The sequence below is a fragment of the Pezoporus flaviventris genome, unplaced genomic scaffold, assembly GCF_033815535.1.
Source record: "Pezoporus flaviventris isolate CSIRO_AGI_PZ_B2104156 unplaced genomic scaffold, CSIRO_AGI_Pfla_v1 ptg000016l, whole genome shotgun sequence".
Taxonomy (NCBI): Eukaryota; Metazoa; Chordata; class Aves; order Psittaciformes; family Psittacidae; genus Pezoporus; species Pezoporus flaviventris.
Window position 1 is genome coordinate 12086130 of NW_026892564.1, and position 19892 is coordinate 12106021.

At 41.0% G+C, this 19892-nt stretch overlaps 1 protein-coding gene across 1 annotated transcript in view; it reads left to right on the forward strand.

Moving 5' to 3' along the window:
• PTPRB (protein tyrosine phosphatase receptor type B) overlaps positions 1-19892 on the forward strand; it is a 63358-nt gene that overhangs the window by 13955 nt on the left and 29511 nt on the right. The window contains exons 4-12 of the mRNA XM_061454803.1: positions 899-1175; positions 7798-8076; positions 8441-8698; positions 10548-10811; positions 12680-12949; positions 14078-14338; positions 16478-16744; positions 18075-18338; positions 19297-19560. Of these exons, the coding sequence (XP_061310787.1) occupies positions 899-1175; positions 7798-8076; positions 8441-8698; positions 10548-10811; positions 12680-12949; positions 14078-14338; positions 16478-16744; positions 18075-18338; positions 19297-19560 (2404 nt within the window). The remainder of the gene's footprint in view (positions 1-898; positions 1176-7797; positions 8077-8440; positions 8699-10547; positions 10812-12679; positions 12950-14077; positions 14339-16477; positions 16745-18074; positions 18339-19296; positions 19561-19892) is intronic.

The window sequence follows — 19892 nt, forward strand, 5'->3', positions numbered from 1 at the left end:
TGAGGCGAGGCACACACGAGGAGAGGCAAGGCATCGTCGTGAGGTGCAGCCGGCGTGAGGCAAGAGCGCTGCCGGCACCCCGCTACCTGAGGGGCCTTCATGAGCCCGGAGGAACGCGGGGAGAGAAAACCCGGGGGACCGACATCGGGAGGAAGCGGCGAGGCAGGAAGGGAGGTGGGGTGGGAGAGGAGTCGGGAGGAAGGAGGGACCCACAAGGAGCACGGGGCGGCACCCCGGAGCCGGGGGGCGCGGGGGAGCGGCAGGTCCCGGGTTGCCGCGCTTCGCCCCCTGCAGCGAGAAGCGAGGAAATCGTCTCTTGATTGCGGAAGTCGGCGGGAAGGGCGCCGGCAGAGTCAGCCCGGGTCAGAATGGCAGCGTGGGAAGCGGCGGCCGCTCCCCCGCCTCCTCCGCTCCTCCTCAGCCGCGGGCGGGCGGGCGGCGGGCAGCCCCCGCACCCCACCCCGGTGGCAGGAGGCGGCGAGGCGGCCGGGGCAGCCCCGAGCGCATGCAGCAAGCGGGCGGCCCGGCAGAGGGCTCGGCGGCCGCCGCGCGGAGCCCGGCGGGGAGCGGGGGGCCCCCGGGGTCCGCCGCGGCCACTTCGCTTCTCAGTACCCCCCAACCCCACCCCTGCCGCCCCCCTTCCTCCCCTCCCTTCCCCGCGGGGGTTTTCGGGGTTAAAATCCATCTGCGATGCTGAGCTATGGAGCGGGATTCGCCCTGTGGACGGCGCTGGCCCTGACCAAGGTGAGCGGCTGCAGGGGGTGGTGCGGGTCGCCCCTCGCAGCTCCCAGCCGAGCCCTCGAGCACGGGATGTGAAGGATGGAGGGGCGAGCGCCCGGGGGACACTGATGGCTGGCGGAGCCCGGCGGGTCCCTCAGAGCATTCCCGCTGTTCGCAGGCCGTGCCGGGGGAGGCGGAGGGATGCAGCGCCAACCTGACGGAGCGGCGCGTCGCCGGGCAGAGCGTACGGCTGCGGTGGGACGCCGCGGGCAGAGCTTGCAACTTCAGCCTGAGCGGGCGCTCCGAGGACGGGGAGGCGGTCGGCTGCCAGCCCGCCCCGACGGGCAACGGCTCCTACGGCTGCACCGTTCGGGGCCTGGCGGCCGGGACCTGGTACCTGCTCCGCATCGAGCCGCTCGCCGCCGGGGATGCTGTCAACATCTCCGTGCAGACAGGTATGGGAGGGGGGCGCGGCAGGTGCTCGGGGGGGACCCCGGGCTTTTCCATCCAGGCCCCTTGCTTCGGCTGGCTGCGGCAGGAGGTGGGCAGTGCATTTACAGCTGCGGTAAACCTGCAGTCTTAGCTGGACGTAGCTGTCCTGTGCTTGAGTTCTCGTTATGCTGCTGCCAGAAATAACTACTGCCAAAGGTTAACCCATCAGGCTTGAAAGGAGAAGGTGCTGTGAGGAGACTGGGTCAGTGCTGTGCATGTGCTTCTGCCACTTTCTTGAGCTGCCATCCAGCAGAATATAAGAAGTAGTAGCCCATAATGATTTGTGCTCATGAAAACGTATTGGCTTCATAGTTCCTCAGGTGGTAGTTTATTTACTGTGTTTAAAGTACAGCCTATTTCATGACAGGTAGATCCAGTTCAAGGATAACTTACTATTTCAGCCCATTTTTTGTACTTTTATTCTAACCGGAGTCTGAAAGTCAGAAAGTAAGGCTGAAATGTCTTGCTTGCATGTTTTCCTTAAATACAACCAGTGAGGTGTTGCAATGTACAGTTGTGTGCAGAGCACTTACAGTGTCACACCCATGGCTGGCTGTAAAAATGTCCCAGCAGCTTGACAGAGTTCTGTCTTTCCTTGCCCCCTTTCCGCATGCCTGTTTGTGCGTGCATGTGAACAGCTCAGCTGCGAAGCTGTGCATGACATAGAGCCACCATCTGCAGTGATGAAACCGAGCTCTTTCTACCTGTATTAGTGTTTCTTTTAAAGACGATGAAATACAGTGTTGTCCAATCGGACCATCACTAAATACCTCCCTGGTTTACTCCTTAAGTGTTAGTTTCTGAGAGGTACTTTGCAGTCGTAGTATCGAAGATTGCAACAGACAAATACTTAACAATTACTTGTTCAGAGACATTGTCTGCTGCCAGACCCTTTTCACTGCATTAACCACAGAAATGCATTAAATACCTTTCATTGATTTGCTTTGATAACTCAAGTTTAAAAAAGTCTAGCAGCAAGTCTTCTGGTGTAGCTGTACAGTAAGCACAAGTAAAAATGAGTAATGGTTTCTATGCAGACAGTGATTTAAATGTCATGCATCATGCCAACTGTTTTCAATATTGATGACTTGTAATTTGAAAATTAAATGAATAGATCAACTGTTATCAGTGTGACAGGTATAAGTCATTGTTACTAGATAGTAGAGATCTATTGTCGAACACTTATGAAGAAGCAGATACCACTTTAGTCTGCATTTTGATTAATACATTATCATTTGACAGTAGCTTATACATGTAATTTAAGATTTTTTATCAGTAAATAGATTTTTCAAGGCTGCAGGATAAAAGTGCATGGAAGCAACTGCTGTTTATAGTCATATTATGTAGCTGAGCTGACATCAGTGTGAAAAGACTGATTAAAGTTTAGGTTGAAACACTGCAAATTAATGGACCATAGTTGAAGTGAGATTTGTGTTTGGGTTTTGGACGTCAGAGATTATTCAAAAGCGTAAAATAAGAATAGAGGAACTGTAGAGGTTTCCTGCAAAGATTTCTCCATGGTTACTTGCTTTTCTTGATTTCATCACATCAGTTGCATTGCTTGATGGAGTTCAAAACACGTTGTCAATCTATTTATTATTTATATATTGTTCCAACATTCATCTTTATTTTTTTCTAAAGAATATGTAGGATTTGTTATGCCTGTCAACAACCCATATTGTATTGTTAATACCATGCATTTCAGTGCAGAATGAGTGAGGATTATTCCTCTGTATGTTTCCACTAGGGGCAGCATTTTAAACCAGTTTTCTGGAAGCTCTTTTTCACCTGTTCCTTTGTAACTTGATGGCAGTAATTTTGTTTTACGACCTACTGAGCCTGACTGTCCATAGGCATGTGTTCCTGGAAACTATCCTGTGAATATGGAAGTATGTGCAATATTTTCAACCATATTGTAAACAGATTTCCCACTCATTTGAATGGTAGCGGAACTGAGCCATCTAAAAATACGATGTCTGACCTTGGTACTCAGTGAGGTTCCTTTCCTGAGCTCTTTGTCTAAGACAGATAGGCTAAGCTGTCCTTTGCAGGTGCCCAGCTTTCTCCACTGACCACAAAATGAGTCTAGGTTCAACCAGGCACCTGAAGTCTAGGTGATTGTAGTTAAGTGAGAGGAATCCCATCTCATCTGTTTACTTTTGCAAAATGAGGTTTTGAACATCTGTCTTGTCTTGATATGGTAAAGGTACACAGATAAAGCTGCAGATTCATTTATATACCTAATTTGGAAACTTTAACTTTTTGCTTATATTCAGTCCTGTTAAAATTTTCATGTGCTCATTCCTGTTATGAGTTCAGTTTTCATCATGTTTCTTATACAGAGTGCTGGAGTAGCCCATAAAATCCAAAATATTTTGTTAAATTTTGAGTATGATCTTTTCTGACGAAGGAATTAAGGTGAAAGTGATGCATAATGCATACCACAGTTGCAGCTGTAATGTGAAGGCTTGGAGAGGATGAAATCCCTGAGTTAATTTGGCCTTCTGAGTATTGGATTTCACATTAAAATCATAGTTATGTCAATGAGTTAAGTCTATCTTGTTTGCAAGTTTGATATTCCGATGGAGTAAGTTCACAGCTCATCATGACTTCATAAACTCTCAAGTAACACCAGACCCTTTGTGAATCTTTGAGCAGAGAAGCAGCTTCTATTTCACTTGTGGATCCATAGATCTGAAATCTAAAAATGTATGGATACTGATACAATAATTTGCACCAGTCCACTAAGGTGGAGCCTCTTTACTAAAAAAATTTTGATCTATGTCAATTTAAAATGCCAAGTATTTAATCCTCTAGAGCAGAACTAAAATAGGTCCTCCAAAATAATGGAAAATACAGTCATGTATATAGTGTCTAAGGCAGGTATACACATGCAAACACATATACAGTGTTGGCAGTTGTGCTATTTTGGTAGAATAGGAAATGAAGAAAAAGCTGATAACATGACTTATCAGCTCTGAGCTACAGATAAATTTTCCACTGCAAACCTGAGATTACAGATGTTAGTAGGGATAAGTCTGTATATTTGTTTCACATTCATATTTACCATTTTTTATATTTTTTAATATATACGTACATAAACCAGCACATAAACCCATACAACTAGTCAGCATGCGTGACATTGTAAAGTTGGGACAATGCATGCACCTGTCCGTCCTTTTGTATTATTGTCTTTGTTGTTCCTAGTAAAACTGTTTCTGTGACTGAGAGTGACTCCATGACAAAATTTGGTAGGGTTGTGTCTTTCTCAATTTCAGATAAAATACTTTTTAAGTTGTCAACTCTCCAAATGTCTGTGTACCAGCATAACTGTGTATTTCAGTAGTGTATTTTCAGTGAATGACTAGCTCTTTAATTAAAATTCTAGTTAATAGTATATAAACAGATCCTAATTACCATTAAATTTATCATTTGAGATTTGAAATTGAGATTTGAAATACTGGTCTTGACAGCCATGAAGAACAACTTGGCAATTGCCCTGCTTTCAAATATGTCTTCTACAGTATGCTTACAAATGCCTTTTTCAACATTGTTTTCTAAAAATATATTGTAGTGATACAGTATGTTATATATACATAGTCCAAACCACCTGTACTAAGAACACTAACAGGTAAATCACTTTTTGTCAGAAAACTGCTCAATATTTTAATGAAAAGAGGCTAAAAAAACCTACCTTTTAAAACACAGACTGGTAGAGTGTTTTTCCCCTGCAATATGTAACTCTCTAAATGCCAGAAGCATGGCTTGGCCATGTGTTCAGTCCTGTAAATTTCAAATTATTTGGGACAAATCTGATTTGTTAGCCATCTGTAGGAACAACTACTGTGACATGGCTCTGACTATAGGCTGTATAATCCTATCATCCATAATCATGTAATGGTTATGATCGTTTACTCAAAACGCAGAGTACAAGAAGAAAATAAATTACCATCTTCTAAAGATTTTCTAGGTTGAATATCATCCCTCCAGAAAGTGTATTGGAACTTAATAAAGGCAGTGAAATCAACCCTCTTCACTTACTTATTCGTCAGAAGAGTCCTTGTGAAGTAGGTTACTGTTTCATGAATAGAGAAAACTAGGAAAAAATGGAAAATTTGGTATGAAGATTGCTGAGACTGGCAGAAATTCCTTGTTACTGAGTCCTAGGCTTGTATCTTTGTCATGTTTATAGGGTTTTTTTTTCTCCTGCATAAGGCAGGAGTGTTTCTGTGCTTGGAGGCTGCATCTAGGAGTCATGTCACTGGGATGGGACATAAACCTGTCTATCGTTTCTATAAAATGTATCTGTAGCAGCTCTGCACAGAAGGTATATCCTCTTCCCAAAAAGTGGATGGGGGTGCAGTATAACTCAACATTAAGTCTTCTGTAAGATTCCTTTGAAACCAGGAGACATTAATCCATATAGTATCAAATGGTATAAAAATATCTTTGTGAAAATATTTTATTTCTGTGATATATCAGTATTGTATCATTGCCAGCAGAGACTTGTATAACAATGTAAATGGCTTTTTAAGTGTTTGTTTCCATCCAGGGCTCTTTCAGCCCAGGCACTTCCCAATCTCATTGTTCCTTTGTTCTAGCGGATGTACAAAGCACTGAGTGTTTTGTTTTCTGGACCAGATAGATTAGATAAAGTCTGAATTTCTGAACTTCACCTTCTAGGCACGCAACTCTTTTCTTTGCTAATTCACCTTAGAAGACAGATTACCCAGGACAGTATAATCGCTTCTAAAAATGTAGATTCACAAGTATAATCATATAAATGTGCATTCACGAGTATAATCTCTTCTAAAAATGTAGATGTCTTCTTTTTGTAGAATTTGGCAAATAATGCAGATTACAGTGTTGATTACTTTTGCAGGGCTAAAGAACAGTCAAACTTACTAGAACTTTGTCAGCAAATTAAACTTCGCAACAGTTATCATGACTGTTCTCTTGGTCAGTTAAATTAAAACTTTTTTCAGTTGTCTGTGCATCTGACCATATATAGCACTGGAATTTATTTCTGACTCCCAGAGTTTGACCTTTGTGATTAGAACAATTGCCTTCAAGGAACAAGATTATACCCCCACTATTCACTTTTGCCAACATAATAGTCTTTAGTGGCTTAGTATATATTATAGGTGGAGCTGGTAGTCAGACCTATTGTTAACATTTCCTGACACTTTTCATTAAAACCTGTTTCAATTGCTGTAACTGGGAGAAGTTTTAACTATTTGGCCTGAAGTTTGATGTACTTGGTCTTGAGATTTTTTTGTTTTTTGTTTTTTTTTCCAGACTTAAGCAGACTTAGTTTGACCTTTCAGAAAGAGTTCAAGAAAAGAAGACTTTTATGTATTGCTTTTGTTAATTTAATTTTTATCTCCTTTTGTGAAGAGCACTAGTATCTCTGTGGTCCGAAGCAGGAATCTGCATTTAAGCAGAGACCTGGGTTCACACAGTATTTTTCACAGTCATAAAATCACAGGATGGTTGAAGTGGGAAGGGACCTCTTGAGATCATCTAGTCCAAGCCCCCTGCTCAAGCTGGGCCTCCTAGAGCCAGTTGTGTAGCACCATATCCAAACAGCTTTTGAATGTCTCCAAGGGTGGACATATTGCCTTGAAATTCCTAATATATGTGACTGACAGAGCATACCACCAAAACCTGTCACCAATATGTACTCAGCAGAGTAAGAAGCAGTTAAATCCTCTTCACCATCCAGGCTTTGAATTAAAAACAGCTTAGAGGCTGCTAGCCCCGTGATATTCCTACTGCTGTATTTGTAGGGTAGGGGTAGGTTTGACTTGGCAGCTTTTACAGTCCAGTTTTTAATTATGTGATCTCACACTCTTTCATCTGCCTTGTTCAGGGAACCAGGCAGCAACAACTGGAATGGAAAAATGGTCTTATTCTTCTGTGTTTAAGGCATAGTTCATATGGAGACCTCGGTTGGCAGCCTGGAGGCACCATACACTCCCTGATGTCTTGTCTGATTCTAGGCGAGAGTATCACAGAGTGTACTCATGTGGAAGCCAAATTTAGTTATTAATTGTTGGTAAACCTTTATTCTTTATCTCCCCAACTTGTGAATGCTTGAGTTTGCTGCTTTGTGTTGTTTTACAATACCTTTTTAATATGCAATCTCTTAACCTTATTGGGAGACATAAATGTCAATACCTTAGTGCATCAACATGTAATATATTCCTTTGGATTTGCATGAAGTCTTGTGATGAAATACACCTGGAGTATACAAGCAGCAAGGGTCTTTCAATTTGGTTAATGTTTGCCAATACCTTTACAGTATATTGTATTTTACAGGTGATTTTACTTGAGAGCTCCTTAATAAACAACGTAATGGATGCTGAGATTTTTCTCAGAGGAATAGTCCCAATTAAATATAATTCCTAAAAGTTTATCCATCGTAGCGTTTGGAGTTATTTCAATTTATATGAACAATACTACAGCAGAGCAGAAGCGTATGCTTTCAGAATCTGTTTGAAGTGGTTGAAATTGGTACTAAAACCAAAACGTTGTTGCCCTCAAAAGTGTATAAATGCTCATGCTTTCTATTTGTAACTACAGATCCTTTATCGCCGCCTCGTTTTGAAGTTAATAAGGAAAAAACTACATTCACAAGCTTGAAGGTTCAGTGGGAACCTTCCTCAGGAAAGGTGGACTGGTATAACCTGGTGTTATTTGATCATGATAATAAAAAGATACAAGAAGCCTCCATACCAGGAAGAATTTCAAAACCAGAAAATACTTTTTCTGCTCTCATCCCTGGGAATAAATACAACATTGTCCTCACTGCAGTTGCTGGAAATAAGAGTACCCCAGAACTTCACATAAGTGGATCTACAGGTAGGATTTTTTTTACTGTAGTTCATCTGAATAAAAGCATGGTATTTTTCAGTTCTGCATTTTGAAATTAACAAATATATGTAACTATTCTTCCTGGCAAGATATATCTCTTTACATATATATGTCAGTAACTATTGATTGTAAGTAGAAAAAAGCAAATCTCTGACAAACATGAAGAGTTGTTTGCTAAGAATGCAGGCATTTTGTTATGGTGTATTTGGACATAAATTTGAGATTGGGTTTTCACTAACCCTAAAGAAACTCAACATATTTCAGAAGTAAATCTGTTTAAAATAGCTGAAATTGTGGTGATAACCATTAGGCCTTCAGCATGTGATTTTTTTTTTTTTTATTATTCCAACAGTGCCATCCCCTGTGAAAAATATTCGGATTAGTGTCAAAACAGACACTATCCATGCTTCATGGTCTCCTGGCTCTGGGCACGTGGAACGTTACAGACTGCTTTTACTGGATAATCATGGTCCGGTTCATGAAGTTCACCAAGAAGATCCTCTGACCTCCTACACCTTTTCAGGACTTAAAGCAGGTCACCTCTATAACCTCTCTATCATAACCCAGGCTGCAGGTTTGGAGAGCAACAGTTTTCGAACAGTCAGGACAGGTATGATTTCAGAATTCATCACAACAGAGCAAGAAGCTAAGACCGTAGTCTTAATAATACCACAGGACATGTTAAAGAAAAATAAGTGATTTATATTAAAAGTGTATATTTGCAGACTTCAGTGGCTGAATTACCCTTGGCAGGTGTTTCTCTCCAAAGGCTATAGAGGGAATTAGAGACACCATAGGCTTATTTAGCTCCCTAAGTTAGTACTGCAGCAAAGTTAGCTGCTAAATTAGCTTCTAGGGTGTCTGCAGCTAACTGCTTAATGTAGGCAACTTCATTAAACATGTGAAGTTCGGTGTTAACAGTTTGAGCCAAAGTGCGCTAATATCACCTTGTATCTGTGAAAGAGGTCCATCTGACTCCTGTATGAACTTCGGTGAATTTAGGCAGTGTGTGGACTGGTTACTTCACAGTACTGAAAACAGTTTAGCTCCATGTTTCTTACTTAGCTGAGTGGGAGATCACAGAATCCCAAGGCCTGGAAGGGACCTCAAAAGACCATCTAGTCCAACCCCCCCTGCAAGAGCAGGGTAACCTAGAGTACATCACACAGGAACTTGTCCAGGCGGGCCTTGAATATCTCCAATGTAGGAGACTCCACAACCCCCCGGGCAACCTGTTCCAGTGCTCTGTCACTCTCACAGTAAAGAAATTTTTCCTGATGTTCACATGGAACCTTCTATGCTCCAGTTTACACCCATTGCCCCTTGTCCTAAGATGTAAAGCTTGTGAGTTTTGCAAGAAATAATTTCTGTGACTGCTTTTGTCTGGCTTTCAAAATAGCTGCACTTCTGAAAAAGAAGTGAAAAAAACTAGAGTAGGTTAAGAATTTTAAAATTGGATGTTGGCTTGTTCAGTTATTTGGGTTTGGTTATTTTTTCACAGAGAAGTATTGATTTACAGAAGCAGAGTTTTAGAAATTATTTTTTTTTCCAGGAAGGTTTTTCAAGATAGAGTTCTGTGGTCATAAAGAGAAAGATAAAATAATACCCTGCTATAGTCCAATGGTTAAAACACTGTTGTAAGCAATAACAGGGTCATGCCTTTGCTTTCTTTAATTTCTAGTAAACGTAAGGTGCAGTTTCTCCTACAGAAATCTCATCATGTAAATATAATTTGACATTAAGTGAACAATATTGTGATATCTAGGACATGCAGATGACTGCTGTTGTCATCTATCATTGATCTGGGGATCATACTCTTGTTTCATTGTATTTCTTCAGATTTTTTTCTTTCTTCTTCTTGTGAGGTGCATAAACTTTAAATCTCAGAGGTTTTCTCAGAATATAAAAACGCTCCATCTATCTTGCAGCACAGTCCTCCATTTCATACCTAGCATGCCCAAACCCTTAGAAATGAAGATATTGGAGGTGGCTATGCTTTTCTTTTGATGGATCGCTTGAATGAAAGAGTTTGATTCCAATCCTACCAATCCAATTGGATTCCAATTCAGTTCTACACTGGTGTAAATCAGGCATAGCTCCAATAATGCTGTAGCGTTTACTCTGCAAAAATGTACGCAGGCATCTCTGTTCTTAGGAGCATGTGTTTGGTTTCGTAGTTAAAATGACTAGGGTGCAGACATGGCTAACAAATTTTCTATTCCATGAAACAAGAGTAGCGTTATGAGAGGTGTCACTCTTAGCAGTACAGTGTCTGAAACAGGGTTGGGTAGTTTCACTTTGACCAGATTTTGCCCTTTCACTGTTAAGGCAAAATCAGTCATACTCCTCTCATAGAACTATTCAGAACCAAAAATTCACTATTACAGTTTGGAGGCAGCAAGTCTTATATGTTCTGTGGTGGAATTATTTTTATTCTCTTTTTTTTTTTTTTTTTTTAGCCCCAGCTGAAGTCTTAGATTTGACAGTGACTAACGATGACAGCTCAGATGCTTTAAAAGTTAAGTGGCGAAGACCTTCAGGAAACCTCGATTTCTATAATATCACTCTGTCCCATCTTGGATCAGTTAAAGAAGTCAAAACTCTACAGCCACCAGTCACAGAGACTCACTTTGACAAGCTAACTCCAGGACGTCTCTATCAGGTTACTGCCCGCACAATCAGTGGTGAACTATTCACTGATCAGATGGCAACTGGCAGGACATGTAAGTCTTCTTCTGCTTCGGTAGGACCACTGTAACCAACATTATTTTTCCCTCCGTTGGCCTTGTAGAAAATCGTTTTAGGAGACAAAATGATTTGGATTCCAGGCAAAATGAGATAAAAAGCACAATATTGTTCCAGGAGTACCCCTTCCTGACTTTCTGGCAACAGTTAATCTGGCAGCCAAAAGCAGCTCCAGCGTAGTTTGCGAGCAGGCAACATAATGCATTTTGGACCTTATAGGTGGGTGGGTCTGTTAAAAAGACTGTTCCACACTACTACATTTCTGACCAACTTTGTTATATTGAATTCAACTCAGCATAGTGTATAAAACGAGTTAAATTATGGGGAAGTCTGCATGTAGTCAAATTGTTAACAGATTTTTAAGTAATTTTGCAGGGTCTAAATATCCCTTTCTCCAGACATAAATCTACAAATAGGAAAAGATTAGGTCTTGGCTTTCTTCACCACTAACAGCATGGATTAAGGAAGGCATGTGGCAGCCTGGGTAGAGCTGGGTATTTTGGTTTTTGATCTTTTTCAGAAGTATAATTTTCTTTGAGATGTCTCTTGTATGAGTTCTGAACCTGAAAAATCCTGGCATAGTTCTCCCACAGCATTACTGACCACAAAGTCATGGTCTCCACACCAGCCTAGCCCAGGCAGAATTTAGATGGAAAAAAAGTATATGTGAGTGAAGAATACATGCATAAATTGTTGGTAGTCTCAGAACCAAAAATTAAATATGTGTATGTAAGAGAGAGAAGGAAAGAGTATTTTAGAGACTATCATCTACAACTAAACACCTCATGTGAAGGACTCATGCTTGATGTATCTAGGTGCTACCCTGTTACCAGTGCAGGCTGGAAGAGAGGTGGAAAGCCTTTCATGTCCAGTAAGTACAAAGCTGGACTGGTCATATGCATGTCTTTTTTTTTTGTTTTTTTGTTTAGCCTACCACTGAAGGCCTTTAAGATTACATTTTGCATCTGAAGGGAGAGCTTCAGGCCCTCACTCAAACCACTGATCCTCAAATTTGTGACCTAGATCCAGTACATTCAAAGTCAGGGATCTAAAAGTCTTTCTTCCAAGGATGGTGATCATGTGCAACTCCTTCCCATGACTTTTCCATAGCTACCAAGAGCTTTGAAAACAGACTCACACGCTTTGTGTCTAGAAGATAAATTTTTAAATCCAGCCTGCCATGTCTAAAGATGCTGAAGGGTTTAGACTGTTAGGACCCTAACTCAGAGAGCCAGGTGCCCAAGAACATAATTCACATCACTGTGTATTGAGAGGGTGCCTACAGCAGCAGAACCTGCTGAGAATGTAAATTCAGGACCCTGGAAGTGGAGGACAGGACAAAGTGGATGTTTTAATAGACCTCAGTTTGAGCCTCAGTGCCTTACAAATGGGAGGGCCTGCGACATACAAGGCCTTTGTGGGAGGAAGCCATCAGACTTAGAATTTCTCCTGCTGAGACCAGAATCTGGCCCATAGTGACTGAAGTTTTGGCCTTAGCTTTGAAAAATTGGTTCACGGTCTGTAAATGTCCAGGAAACAATAAGGCAGCTAACTGGAAACTGCAGATGTGTCCTAGAAGTGCAAGGGAAGATTTTGCCACCCTGATAAGAAGAGTTCCCCATTTCTGATATCAGAAACCAACAGTAAGAAGTGAGTGATTTGTGTGGGAAAGAGTAAAAATTATCTTTAAAATGAATGCCAACCTTCATAACAAGATACCTCACATTGCTCAGCTGAACCAAGTGCTTCTGCAGTAGCTGTGCTGCGAGACAGATTTTGCCACTGCGCAGTTACATCTTAGCAGGAATGCCCCACTTCAGAATTACTCTCTCAATCTCTATTTCAGTTCCACAGAAGGTTTCTGAGCTGGAAGCCGGTGCTGGTGGCTGGCTGAGGTCTCTGCGAGTGAAGTGGCTGCCCCCTGCGGGAGACTGGGAGAGGTACCACCTCCTCCTGTGGAACCGCTCGGCCCTGGTGCTCAACACCACGCTCGAGAAGGACACCAGCGAGTACCTCATCCACGAAGTGGGCCTCATCCCGGGGAGACAGTACAGTGTGGACCTCTTTGTGGAGAGTGGTGATCTGCAGAGCAAGACTAGCTGCACAGGGAGAACAGGTCAGTGTGCTTGCCTGGGAAGTGAGTGCAAAGTGTTCAGCTGGGGTTTGTGGGCAATGAGAAAGAAAGGTACAGCAGAATCCACAGGTGAATTTCACTATTAATACAGGGAAAAAGAGCTCCCTTGTAGACAAGAGAAATAATTCTTCTTAGTAGTTCTGAGAAAACTTTCAAGGTTATTTTTGTGGCAAATATTTTGTTAATGAAAGCCTTGGGAATTATTTTCTATGTATGATATAGGATATTCTATATACTGTCATGACTGAAACATTACATATACAACATTTCACTGTTGTATACTGTAGCTGATAGAGCAAGGCACATTGTCATCTTGCCTATCTTGATGTACATTACAAATAATTTAGGTTTGTAGTGTTACTTTTAATTGACACAGCTAAGTGATTAGAACATGGTCTAATAAATAATATCCAGCTCTAGGTGTCTCACAGCTGCTTGACCCACAGTTAGGTACATAATGTATCTATTATGAAGCATAGGTGTTAAGCCCCGTTCTGTCTTAATTTTCTGTTACATAGATCAACAGTCTTGGAAAGTGAGTTGTATTTCAGTGTAACAGGGACAAAATAAACAGATGCCCTCTGTGTGTATGTGTGCACACAGAGAAATTTACTGTTTTCTTTCCTTTATACCACTGTAAGTTTGGAGTGTCTGCCAACTTGACTGAGATACGAACCAGTGCAAAATCAGTGTCTCTCTGATCAGATAATTTGCATGGTTGTTTGTTACAGCTAAATTGGTGTAGGACTGGTTTATGGTACAAACGTTTTATATTGCTGTTTAGCACCCACACTTCAAGAGGAAGCTCACTGACTTCACTGCATTTCCATTCATACTAAAATATGTATCCTGACACAAGCTTAAGCCTAAGCATTACAGCCATAATGCTGAAGGCTGCAGCTACAGCCCTTTACTGGAAGAGTAGCACAAATACTAGGTTTGTAACATTGGCTTCTTGGAAAAGGGTAAAGAATTCCTCTTGATTACAAATACTCTGTTGCTGTTACAATTCTGTCTTACAGAACAGATTCCTTAACAGCAGCTCAAGATACGGCATGTGTGTTCACTACAAACTCCTGTTCTCACTGAGATATTTGTGCACTTTTACAGCTCCAGAGCCTGTTCTCCAGCTCCGTGTGAAACATGCTAATGAATCTTCACTTAGTGTCATGTGGATGACCCCTGTTGCGGAATGGGACAGCTATGTGGTTTCACTAGGAGACAGGGATCTTACTGTCATCAAAAAAGGGCTTGCAAAAGAAGCTAAAGAATTCACTTTCACTGACTTGGTACCTGGAAGAAAATACACAGCCACAATCACTACTATTAGTGGGAGTTTAAGCAACTGGACTTCAGTGGAAGGAAGAACAGGTACCATCCTGTCAAACTATTTTAATCTTTACTTCTGTTGACCGTTAACAACTTTCTTTGTTTTATAGTGAACTGAATAAACTGTGTCTATATTTCAAAAGTATTGAATTTATGTTTATTTCCTCAGTGTTTCCAAGTCTCTCATTTCTGACTATCAGTTATCTTGCAGTATTTACTTAAGTTTTTGGGGAAATGGATTTGTAATTCCTGACAAAACAGGTTTCTGAAATACTGTGTCACATTTGATCAATCTACATTACCACAAGTTTCCATATAAGAAGAACAATTTTCACTGAGTATCTTCAGGAAGGTCACTTCCTTGATTCAAAGCATTCATCATCTTTAAAAAAACCAAACATCACCACACAGGAAAATGTTGCTTTAGGGGGAGCATTGCAAGGTTGACAGACACAAAACATATGTGACCTTGAAAATGTATTTTGAATCTGTCTGCTCTTCTGATTGCAGAATCTGTGTCTCTTACTTAGGATGGTGGCTATGATAAAAGGAAGGTCCTATTCCCACCCCCTGCAGGGTGCTAATTTTGTGCATGTGTGCAAGTTATAAACCATATGTGTTGCTTTACTCTGTTTGACTTTTGCATTCTCCAGTGCAAGCAAGTCTTAAAATGTAGCTCTGGTCTGGCACAGCACAGGGAAAAACAAGCTGCTGGTGTGAATCTAATCGTGCCTATGGCTTGATAGTGGTCCTTACTCAAATGTTGTAAGTCCTTCCAAGGCCTGAAAAGTTTAACTTACACTTTCATTTCTCTGCTGTGTGATTAGATAGCTGGGATTTCACTTCCTTCTGCCTTATGCCCCTTTAGAAGGCCTATTTAGGCATAAAAGTTACAGTGTCCTGCTTAACTAGTATGAATCAGACAGGGATATCATGTCACTATTACATTCAGAGTGATAAAGAATTAAAATCAATGAATTTGAACATAGGTATTAATAAGCATTCCAAACCTCTCAGTCTTCATTGCAGTAGGATGGCTCACTAGGCTTGCAAAATATTGCTGTAAATATGACAGAAAAAGGTCTTGCATGCATCCTAGATTGGTCAGCTTCTGATGAAGCCTGAGGTATTACTAAAAATGCCTGTAGCACAGGAATGTGGCACTTCAGTGTCTCGTTAGAGCTTTCTGTATTATGACAGCGTTATAAAACAGGTGGGATTTTTTACATTTTTTTTTAGCTATGTGCTTTACTTTCTAGCTTTTGTTAATGATTGCTAATCAAATACTATGTGTGCAAAAAGACTGATATAAAACAGGAGAAGAAGCTTGCAATCACATTCTGTAAAATAAGAGCGTGCTTTATTTCAGTTGTGCTTGGTCATGTAAGCAGCACTACTTAGAAAGAAGTAGCTGTATTTCCTTGCTTTGACCAAATACTGTCAAATAAAAAAAAACAACTATTTGAGGTAAAATTTGTCCAAGGTGCTACATTCCTTTTGTTCTGTCCTTTTCATTCTTGTCCTGGCTAAGTTTAACAGCTTGTATTTAGATAAATGTTATGTTTGTTTTTTTTAGTCTTTTGATGCTAGAAAAGTTAATGTCCTGCAGATCTTCTGATGTGAAAAGTAAAACCAAAACCATCCAGTTAACTCCGAAAGTAAAAGGTCTGACACTTCTGAGGTATAGATGACTGTGCCCGAGGTATTCAGGAAAATAGTTTGCCATTTAACAGGAATGAGAGATGGGGTGTAGGAGAAGAAATGGAGTCTAATAGGAATGAGAGATGGAGAATAGGAGAGGAAAGGGAAAATGAAAGTCACAGTATTTTAAAGTCATCAAAACCCCAAGTGACTTCCAAAATTGTTGGCCTTTGTTTAATGGTATTTATAAAATTCCATTTCTTCCAGTTCCCTGATCTTGAATCATTGTGGTCTGACTGGGAAAAGCTGTGCTAAACCCTGAAAGGCCTTTCTGTGCCTTAGATAGTTTCCCATAGACCGCATCCCATCAGACAGGAAGCAGTCCACAGTTAGATTATTTTTAGTCCTGTTGAGTCTGGCTGCAAATTGGAATGTTCTTTTGATGCACTTCCGCAATGTGACTAAACTTGGGTTATTTGGGGGATTTGTTTTGTTTTATTTTGTTTCTCCTCAGTAACATTATGACAATTTTCTTTGCAGTGCCAGCCCAAGTGACAGGTCTGACCGTGGCAAGTCAGGGATCAACCAACAGCTTGTTCACCAACTGGACCAGAGCACTGGGAGATGTAGACTCATACCAAGTGCTACTGATTCATGAGAATGTTGTCATTAAAAATGAGACTGTTCCCAGTGAAACCAACAGATACCACTTCTATCCCCTGAAACCTGGAGGACTATATTCAGTTGTTGTCACCACTGTCAGTGGGGGAATATCTTCAAGGCAAACAATCACAGAAGGGAGGACAGGTAAAAAGGAAAATACCCCAGCATGTGTTTTGTCAGTTCCTAAAAGCTTAATTTATTGAAGAGAATGGTCTTGTGATTAAGCCATTGCACTGAACATTCAGAAATACAGGAGTTTCAGCCATATAATTCCTGTATGTATGTGACCTCAGGCACACTGTGGGTCCAGATTCACGTTAGCATAGCTCCCTAAGGAGCTAACTGCCCTGCCTACACCATGAACTCAGTACAGCAGGACCACTCTGTAGCGAAGACAAAAATAGGCCCTGAGAGTGATGTACAGCTGTGGTAGCTGAATCACCCCTAGGAAGGGACTTTCTTGTTCCATTGACTAGTTGGCAGCATAGGGTGATTACTCCTTAGGTACATAAATTAGCTGCCTAAAGGTGGCGAGATAAATTTATGTCTCAGTCTCTTATGACCCATTCTTTTGCTCCAATCCAACATTAAAGAATGTCCACCAGGGTTAATGACACATTATGAAGCCCTTCTATACTGCATAAGACAGGCTTTACTTTTGCACCAAATTCTGTAAGTGTAATGACTCATGAAATGAAAGACCAGTCCTTTGGATATTTAAATAGAGGGAAATATTGACAGCACAGTGCAATTTCACCCTTTATGCAAATTTGGCAAAGGCTGGAAATTCTGCAGCTTGCTCCAGTGTTCTTTCTGAACTATTTTCAGGTGAAACCAACAACCCCAAAAAACCCGAACAAACAATGACAAAAAAAAACCACAACCCCACAATTGCAGAAGAATAGCACCAAAAGGCCTAAAGTGAATAAACGTATTTTGTAAAATCTATTTTTCTTTTACTTTGACAGCTGATGGCTTGTCCCTCTAACTGGGGTAAGTCAGTTCAGTCAGTCAGAGTCCAGTGAAAATGTGAAAGTTCATTGTGATTAAGGTCTGCTTCATTCTGACAGTTCTGTACCTGAGTGATGGTATTTCTGACAATGTGGAGCCTTTGATCTCACCCTGCTGCTTTGAGAAACAAATTTCATTCATGTTTTGGCCACTAGGCGTCAGAGAACTCATTGTAAATGACGCATTCTGCTGTGGCCCTCAACTTCATGCAAGCCTTAACAGTTATTGCTGCTACTGATGAATGGCAACTTGAAAGGATAACTCATCTCCTGGGACTTTAGAAGTGCTGAGATTGTGCCACCAAAGGCAATTTCCTTCACTGTATTCAGAAAAGCAGACAAGTGTTGCTGAGCTTCTCAGGAGTCCCAGACTGCTTATTTTGCAGGGCGACATTCCAGGCATTCTGACAACAATAGGAATTGGGTAGTTAAACCTCTCTTGGTTTTTCCTCTTTGTTGCACAGTTCCTTCCAGCGTGACTGGAGTAACAGTAAATAACTCAGGTCGCAGTGACTACCTCAGTGTTTCTTGGCTGCCAGCTTCTGGAGATGTAGACAGTTATTTGGTAACACTCTCTCACGATGACCAGATTGTTCAGACTCTCACCGTTTCCAAATCCTTCAGTGAATGCTCCTTCAGCAGCCTTACTCCTGGGACGCTTTACAATGTGATGATAACCACGAAGAGTGGGAAGTATGAAAATTACTCCTTCAGCCAGGAGCGAACAGGTAAAGAGAGCCTCGGAGCAAATCCAGTCACCATAGCAACTTTGTATAGCCATTATCAATGATCTCTCAGTATCTAACCAAACTGGGATGGGTGAGTAGGGATTGGAGGGTCAAACTACAAAATTAAAGCTTTACAGACTTAGTTTTATTCTTAATCCCCATGTGCATTTATCATATAAAACTACTTTAGCATGAATAAAAGTCATGTGTTAGTCCTTGTGAGTAAAAATAAAACATGTATCAATTTTAGCTCAAATCATTTTCCTGCCCTTAACGCCTCTGGTTGGCTCTTCCAAGTATACCCTGTAGAGCGTCCCAGCTACCCCCAATTACTCAAGTACTGGAAGAATGGGATAGATTAGGCTAACTACTAAAATATTTGAAAGGTGTCACATAAATGAATAACACCCATATGTATGGTTTTGGTCATGCAGTGCTCAAGAAGGTTATATCAGGAATAGAAAAGTTTCAGAAATGGGTGGCAATAGTGATGGAAAACCTCTTAAAACTTCCTCAAAGATTGAAGAGACTCAGACTTTACACTTGGTAAACCAGTAAAATGGAAGATGGTAAGGGGTGTTAAAATGACAAAGAGTGTAAAGTTAATGCAATTTTAGTCTTCTCATAATGTAAGTGAAAATCCAAGAGACAGCCATTTAAATGGGAAGCAAATTCAAGATTAGTGTGAACCTGTGGAACTCACTGCTATAAGCAAAGCTGACCAAGTTCCAAAAGACCAAAAACTGGAAAGGCAAACCATTGTTACATGACATAAAGCAGCCTGGACACGGCAGTTACTGTTTTAGAGGCTAGGGTATTGCTTAAATCCACATTATGGTCTTTTTGCAACTTCCTCAGAAAAGTCTGGTAATTACCACAAATATAGTCCACTACAGCAGCTCCTGTTACTTCAGGAAGTTATTGCTTTCTGAATCTTTAATTGTGGTTTTTCTTTCAGTCCCTTCAAGTGTTCAGGGACTTACTGTCAGCAATTCAGCCAGAAGTGACTACTTGAAGGTGTCCTGGTTACATGCCTCTGGATATTTTGATAATTATGAAGTGATCATCAAGAACAACAATGATTTCATCCAAACAAAAAGTGTCCCAAAGGATGAAAATGAATGTGTGTTCACTAATCTGGTCCCAGGGAGGCAGTACAGTGTCACAGTCAGCACAAGGAGTGGAAAATATGAAACTAGTGAAAGAGTCTATGGCAGAACAAGTAAGTAAGCACCCTGGAAGCATCTTGAGACGCTCCAGGATTTTTTCTGTTTACCATAGCTGGCCTAAAATTTGCATGTGATTTTAACACAGAATGTTGAGTGTGAATCTTTGAATGTGTAAATAAATAGTTTATGACCAATGTTTAAGTTATGGACATACAGTACACGAAAGAAGAGATCTGTGCTGTGAACTTGGAAAGTAAATCTTGAAATATGGAAAACTGAAATAGAGTGTACAGATTTTCACATAAACTTAGTACTTAAACTATGCCAGAATGTACACGACAGTTTTTTTCTCATCATGGAAATGTATAAGGAAAAAGAAGGGCTA